Below are 7,634 nucleotides of genomic sequence, written 5' to 3' on the forward strand. Positions count from 1 at the left end.
CTGCACGTGCATTCAGGTAATCTCTGCATGGTCTCAGCAGAGGAAGTTAACTGAGGGCCTAAGCATCTGATCCTGTTCTCAGCAGACTTAAAGGGTTTATACACCTCTAAGTTAAGCATGTGCTGAAGTGCTTTGTTAGTCTGGTGTCAGGTGCTCAGTACATGAGCCTGGAAGGGCATAAGGAGTTTTACACTGACTAGGCTCTGTGAAAAAAACAGAAGGTGTTTGTGTTTGGTGCAGCCAATCTGGAATACACCACAAACACCAAATTAATCTCATTTGAAAGCTTTGAATTAAATCTGTTTACTGTAATGGAGACTCCCACAGTTCCCCACCTTCTTTTTGTTTCCTGATATATTTTCGTTTGGGAAAGCTGCAGTGTGAAAGTGCTCTCTGTGCTCAACTGAACAGTGATACTGCATTTTTTGGTATTATTGTTAACAAGCAAAGCCACAACATCATTAGCTTTCCCCCAAGCTTCTATAGTCTGCCTTGCATTCCTGTTTAGGTCTTAACCAAAACCTACTTAGCTCCCTGTTTCTTATCCTTTCAGCTTCTTCAAATGAGATGACTCAGCAGCTACAGGATGAATTTGACAGTAGCGTGGAGAATGCAGAAGCTTGGATGAAGGCCATCCAAGAGAGACTGAGGATCAATGACAACACCAATGGACCTCGATCTGCCCTAGAAGCCAGACTGAGAGAGACTGAGGTAAGGCAAGAGTGATGTAGCCACTCACAGGTGGCTGTCACTGCTACCATCATTGCAGCAGTTATTGCTGTGAGCTTTGGAGTCTTCCATGGGGAAATGGTCATGTTCTCCTGCTTGTTGGAGGATTGGTTCCATGTGGATGGGTTCACATCAGTATCCTTTCTAATTTTTCCATCAGCAAAATGTTTTAAGATTTAGAAAAAGGGATGGCAATTCGATCTCACAGGCTTCCAAGCTTTTCAGATGGATTTGGAAGACTTGCAGCAGGTTTGGCAAGCTAAAATGTTTACACTCTCCTAGGAGCATGCTCAAACCTGAAACAATTCCATTGCTGCTGGCAATTACCATAGCAATTTGCAGAAGACCAGCATATAGTCTAAGAGAATCAGATCATGCTAGTGTTCCATCTCCTCCAGGACTCTGGCACTGACAGAGAAAGATTGCAGTGTCCTGGTAATGAGCTGTTCTAGAGCCCATTTGTCCCTTTCCATAAACCCTGATGATAACAGGGTTTATCATCTGTCTAATCAAAAGCTAAATGTTTCCATTTTTTTTCTGGTTTTACTTAATCTCTTTTATAACTCTTCTCGCAGAGATCCTGTTGCAGATTGTTCCCGCTCCCTTTACTGTGACTTCACATTCATTAACTTCAGTTTCATTAGATGCTATCTGGGTCTTGTAATCTCAGAGAATGAAACACTCCTGTTTGTCCCATCTCTATACCATTCGTGATTAAAGGGAGTGGTGACATTTCTATGATTAACATTGAAACTATTTTTATACTTGTATTACCTTTAATTCCAACTAGTCTGCTCTTTAAATGGCCAAATCTTTCCCATTGTTATTTGCCCAAAAGTTTCTCTTCCTGTGTGTCTAGCCCTGTTTGACCTGCCCCTTCTGAAGCAGGCTTACATGGAGGATGAGATGGTTGATGGCACAGTCATGTCTTCAGCCTTTTTCCTTAACTGTAGTTTATTGAAGGATGGATCTTGACTCTGGCATAATATAGAGACTGCATGAAGTGATGGGTGGTGGCTAGACTTGCATGTCAGTCATGAAAATCTGAAACATTTTCTCTTGGTCTATAGTTTTATTTTTCTGCCCTTAAATTGTTTTCACCCTTTCCTTTTGTCTGGGAAACTGTTATGTACAGTCTCAAAGAAACACACAAGAAACACAGGAACATGAGTAGAAGAGTGGTAGCTCAGCAATAAGGGTACATTCATGGCAGAGATAATAAGATGAAATGTCTCGAGGTTTGTGGTGATTTAACATGGCCTGAACTGAAGCCTGTTGACTTCTGTGGGCTTTGGAGTCATGTTAGGAGATTTTTTTCAATTCAGACTTTCAAAATTCATCCTTCTGAAGTATAACAAGTGTCTGTTCTGTCTTCCTGTGTGTACCTGAACCACCTCTTGCTCCCTCATCCTGCCTCCTTTCTGGGTCTGGTTTCTCTCTCCAGTTTGGGTGTCCTTGTGATGTGCTTACTGCTTCACCTATTGGCTGTTTTCAAATCCGGTGATCAGTTTTCCGTTCCTTTTTTTTTGCATCTGGCTAGCCAGGTTTTTTTCATGCTTCCTTCCTGTGGTTTATTTTCTGTTAATTTGTTACTGAAAATGTCAGCCAAAGATAGCAGTCATGAAAAAGCAGAGTTGAAAAAGAAAAATGACTGTACAGCCACTGCTTTTTCTCTGGCCGTTGTTTGCTTTCAACTGCTGGAAAAATGTCAGGCTTAGGATACAGCTTTACTCTTAAATTTTTTCCTGTCAGGACACCTATGGCTTGTATTTTCCTTGTTTGCACTGCCCTTTTCCCTGCTTTCCTGGATTCTTTTAATCACACTTTTCATAGTAGGTAATTTGTCCAAACACCTGTTTGTACATCACATGCAGGTGTGCTGTGTGCATGCCAAAAGATCAGTCTTTCCTCGGAACAGGAGTCTGGAAATCCAAAAGCCTGTGATATGGTCTTACCTTTGCAATAACTGACATTATCTTTTTATAACCTAATCTTTCCAAAAGTAGTCCCTGATTTTGAACCTCTTGGTATTTTCATTATAGAAGCCTTTTTCTTCAAACTCAAAAACCTGCAGTTTGCCAGGAATTTATGGAAGAACAGCAAGACAAGTTAGCCTGATGGTATCAGAAGCTTGGATAAACTGATGTTGAAAGCTGACACCCAAACTGGGGCATAATTAATACTATACACAACTTGTGCTGATTTTTTCGTCTCTGTATAGAGAAAAAGAGTCTACTTAAAATGAGATGACTCAGCTTTCAGTTCTTGGCCTTCCCTTTCATGTAAGATACACATTTTCACCATTTCATAACTTCACACTTTAGGGTCAAAGCAAAATTTGGTAGCAGATAGAAAAGTCCACTAGTTAATTTCTCTTGGCTTGTTTTCTAAGCCAACTTTCATTTGCACTTGGAAGCCTTTTTAATATGCTTCATGATTTCTTATAGTAGAGCTTAAAATTGAGAGTGATTGCAATGTCCCCTGTGGAGATTGCCCCTATGTGCTTTGGCAGGTGGGGGAGAAGAGGTGGCATGTGGCAACACAGTGCTATAACTGTTACAGCAATGGAAACAGAGCCACAGGTACTTCACAGAAGATTATCTGGGGTTTGTAGCTAGTTGAAATGGTTTTCAACTGCTACGTGGTTTTTCCAGTAAATTCAGTCCTTTAGGATTTTTAAGAATAAGTATGTTTGAAGAAAAGTTCATATTTTCTTTTCAGGAGAAGCTTTGCAGCAGGTACTTAGGTGGGAAGGGTTAATTGTCAGTGTTGTATAGAAACATTTCCATCCTTCTTTAGTGTAAGGTTAAGGACTGGAGTCAATGATCTTAAGAGTCTTTTCAAGCTTATGAGTTCATGATTCCTGGGTTATAACAAAGTTTAAATTTCATCAATTGTTTGCTTTCTTTTCATGCTTTTGGTATCATTTGTTTTTCTCATAGAAAATACGTGCACTGGAACCAGAAGGCAGCTTGAAAATGGACTTGATTCTTGTGAAGGCAGATGCTGCTCTTCGCAGCATCAGTGAGGATAAGAAGCATGAGGTGCTATCTAAACTGAAAGACATTAAAGCCTTGTGGGAAGAGACAGCCATATACATCACTCATTGTCACAGGTAAGACAAATGTGCTTTTTGGTGTGCTGAGGCAGTTGTCTCACCCAGTGCTTTCATGAAGTGTTTCCAGTGTCTCTGCTGCCTCGATTGTAGATAGCAATCACTGCTAATCCCAGTCCCATGAGCATTTCAGGGACTGTGTGGGGAGAGAGGGTCAGTGGGACCTCAGTGCTCTGCCTTCACAGCCCAGCCCACCCACCTCATTGTCTGGAATAATGAGTTTGGTCAGGCACAGGGATGTTGTACTAAATATTTCCTCCTCAAAGCAGGGAGGAGCTGGGAAGTGAGTCCAGACCCTGGGAAGTCAGAGCATCTTAAAATAGCTGAGAACCTTGTTCGTTGCTTCGAAGGCCTTTTGTGCTTGTCAGTCTCCATTGCTCCCATCATCATTTCATCTAACTCATCCCTCTTGCTCTCTCCAACAGTCGTATTGAGTGGGTCTGGCTGCACTGGAGCGAGTACCTGAAAGCCCAAGATGAGTTTTACGCATGGATTCACAACATGAGGGTGACCTTGGAGCCAGACATTGAATTGCAGCTTGGCTTAAAGGAGAAGCAGTGGCAGCTGAGCCATGCTCAGGTTCTGCTCAATGATGTCTTAAATCAGTCAGTCCTGCTGGAAAGGCTGCTGGAGGAAGCTGCTTCCTTGTTAAGCAGGATAGGTGACCCCAGCGTTGATGAGGACGTGCAGAAGAAAATGAGGGTGGAATATGAAGGAATCAGACAAGAAGCTCAGGTACACTTATAAACAGTGCAGGGTGTTCAGATGTCACCAATATACAGTATTGTTTGCTATTTGCTCCAAGAGTGTTGGGGCTTGCCTGGTAAGACTGCAGAAGGAAACAGCTGAGGACCACTGTCCTTTCAGCCAGTGGACTGTTTGCACCAGTTGTCAAGTCCCAGGATAAGCTGTTGATTGGGATGCTCTTACATGGCACTTTATAGTGTGTTGTTGTAAAGTAACTGCAAGCTGCTTGCTGTGACCTAGTGAATATTGCTTTAGATCATCTCTATATAAAGTTTGACTTGTTCCTCCTCTTTCAGCTCATTAGTGATTCTTGTATAACCAGATGTAAAGTACCCATTCCTAGAGCCAGGAAATATTACATGCATGCACCCTTGTTGGAGGAAATAGCCTTAGTCCAGATCCAGAGCTGCACTCCCTACCTGCGGAACTGGGAAACACATAGGTGGGAGTCAGCTGTGGCCCAACACACTCAGCTAGCCAGTTCCAGTATCTGAAAGATTTTCATGCACAAAGATACTAATTCTTGCCTGATGATAATGTGCCAGCTTGAACAGCTGTTAAATAGGCTGGTATAAGATATCCTACGTCATCTTTCAGTACCAGGGATTTCCTTTGACCCTATTCCTGTGTAAAGATTTCAGAAAAGGATTATATTTTTCATTTCTAAAACTCAGCTAAAGACTGGTTTAGACCATGTGCTATGGCTGAGGGGCAGACATCTGAAGATGGGCAGAAGAATTCGGTTTCTTACTAATCAGATCAATAGAAATACTCATAGAAATATTTTAAATATATGTGTAGACACATCTATCCCAAGCATATGGAACTTAAAACATAGTTTTTGTCTCGCAGTAGCTTCCAGGAGTTTCATAGGCTGGAATTATTTGGTGTAAATGCAAACAATTTTCATTTCACTTGTTCTGCTATCTGCCTCTAATATAATGCTGCCTTCTATTTATTACCAAACCTACACCCCAGTCCAGAACTGGAGCCTGAAAGTGATGTAGGCTTTCCCCCCTGGACATTGTTCACTGTCAGCGTATTCAGGCACTGGAATAGGTTGCCCAGGGAGGTGGTGGAGTCACCATCCCTGGAAGTGTTTAAGAAGTGTCTGGATCTGGTGCTGGAGGATATGGTTTAGGGGTTACAGCAGAGTCACAGGTTAATGGTTGGACATGATGATCTTAGAGGTCTCCTCCAACCTGGATGATTCTATGAGAGTTAACTTCAGGTCACACTTGCAGAACAACAACATTGGGATACTCATGCCATTGCTCTGCTTGCTCTACAGATACTTGTTCCATTTGAAATAAAAATACCCTGAACCCCAAAACAATGAAAAAACCCGAGCTGGCACCTTTTGTGAGCATGAAATTCAGATATTTTTTAGCCATGAATATAAAACTACTCAAAATATGTACAAAAAATGTGTAAACAGGTTAATGTCTCTAAAATCTAGAGTATATTTGGAAATTCTGTAACTGCAGCTGCCCCAGAGAAGCTGTAATGTCTCCAACAGACTTGAGCCTGAATGTCGATCATTTGTTTTTAAAGGTTGATCTCTTGATTACAAGGGAACTACATTTACAATAAGAATGTTCCTGGGGAATTTAGGTGTTGTCTATCTAGATTGCCATTTAAAATTCTCATTCACTCCCTACTAACCAAGATTTGTCTTTGGTTTTGAAGCAGGAGACAGTCATTAGTTATTTTAATAGGGCAAAATATTTCAAAGAAGTAATTTGAATACTCAAAGCCAGAATGTGACCTCTCTAAGACTGATTTTACACAGTGTGATTTCTCTAACCGACTTGGATACGTGCTGGTGTAAATGAGATCAGGAAGTGGCTCACTGTAGTTAAACAAAATATGTCTTTATGTCTGCAGCCAACTGAGACACTAGAAAAAGCTTTACTTTGGCATTGGTTACAAATACCACATTTCATAGAAGGATGCAGAGAGAATCCAACTTTCCAACTTCTACCCTCTTTCAGGAGGTGTGGAACAAAGAAGGGAGTTGGGAAGCCTTGGATTTTCAACTGAAGCAAATCCAGGGTTCGTTATCTAATGCCAAGGTTACAGGCAACTTGGGAGTCGTGTTGGAAAATAGAACGCTGGTTAGAGAAACACTGCCACACCTTCTAAAGGGCAGGAGGAATGAATGAAAGGGACGCCGGAGTTGTAAGGGGATTGCTCTGGCCCCTCACATGAGAGGCCAGGCTAAATATGACTCACAGATGCCAGCTGAATGCCTGAGCTGCCTCCCAGAGGAGGCTCCACTGGTGTTTGTAGATTACACTTGTGTTTGAAGAGCATTTTTAGATTCTGTGCAGTTGTCCAGCTCTATCAGAAGGCAGGCTCTTGGACTGTTGCTTAAATGGTTTGCCTGTGATACTGCTTCTCTGGTATGAGCAAATGGTGAGTGTTTTTTTCTTTCTTAGTGCTAACATGTGTCCTTAACATTCCCAAATTTTAAAAGCGCATAATTTTCTTCTAATTACATTGGCAAGAATATTTTTAGATGTGGCAGCTATTTCCTATGTGCTTTCCCTTGCCCAATAAACTAACAATATGCAGATGGTTGTGGGTTTTAGTACAAATGATGACTGAAGACAATAGGAAAAGTTATGATATACAGTATGTTGATATTTAGGCAAATATATCAAATATTTCTGAGCATATCAAATTAATTTCAGTCCATGTCATCTCTGTTAACTGAAATTTAGACATTTGTAATGGGTTTGCTCAGGTACCCTAGAACTGAGACTGAAAGCACCAGGAAGGGCTGCAGGAGCTTTCTGTACTCTATCTGAGATGCCACACAGGGATTTAAAGGAGGAACTTCCTTTATGTGCTCTAGATTGTCTTCCAGAGGAGGCTCATTTGCCTTTGCTGACTGTAAGGGGAGCTTAAAGGAGAGGGTTTCCTATGCCTTTGTCCACCTCCCTTGAGTACCCAGGGCTGGGCATATCCTGCTCAAACACAGCTCTTCCTCTGCAGCCCATGGCAAACCCATTATTTTTCTGTTGGTGCTCTCACTCTT

The 7,634-nt window shown here is 41.6% G+C and overlaps 1 protein-coding gene across 1 annotated transcript in view; it reads left to right on the forward strand.

Annotated features, from left to right (window-relative positions):
- The first annotated feature begins 561 nt into the window (after positions 1–561).
- SYNE3 (spectrin repeat containing, nuclear envelope family member 3) overlaps positions 562–7,634 on the forward strand; it is a 35,912-nt gene continuing 28,839 nt past the window's right edge. Inside the window, exons 1-3 of the mRNA XM_009079735.1 lie at positions 562–711; positions 3,672–3,844; positions 4,270–4,579. Coding sequence (XP_009077983.1) covers positions 568–711; positions 3,672–3,844; positions 4,270–4,579 — 627 coding nt within the window. The 5' untranslated portion in view covers positions 562–567. The remainder of the gene's footprint in view (positions 712–3,671; positions 3,845–4,269; positions 4,580–7,634) is intronic.

The sequence above is a fragment of the Acanthisitta chloris genome, unplaced genomic scaffold (assembly GCF_000695815.1).
Source record: "Acanthisitta chloris isolate BGI_N310 unplaced genomic scaffold, ASM69581v1 scaffold10538, whole genome shotgun sequence".
Lineage (NCBI taxonomy): Eukaryota > Metazoa > Chordata > Aves > Passeriformes > Acanthisittidae > Acanthisitta > Acanthisitta chloris.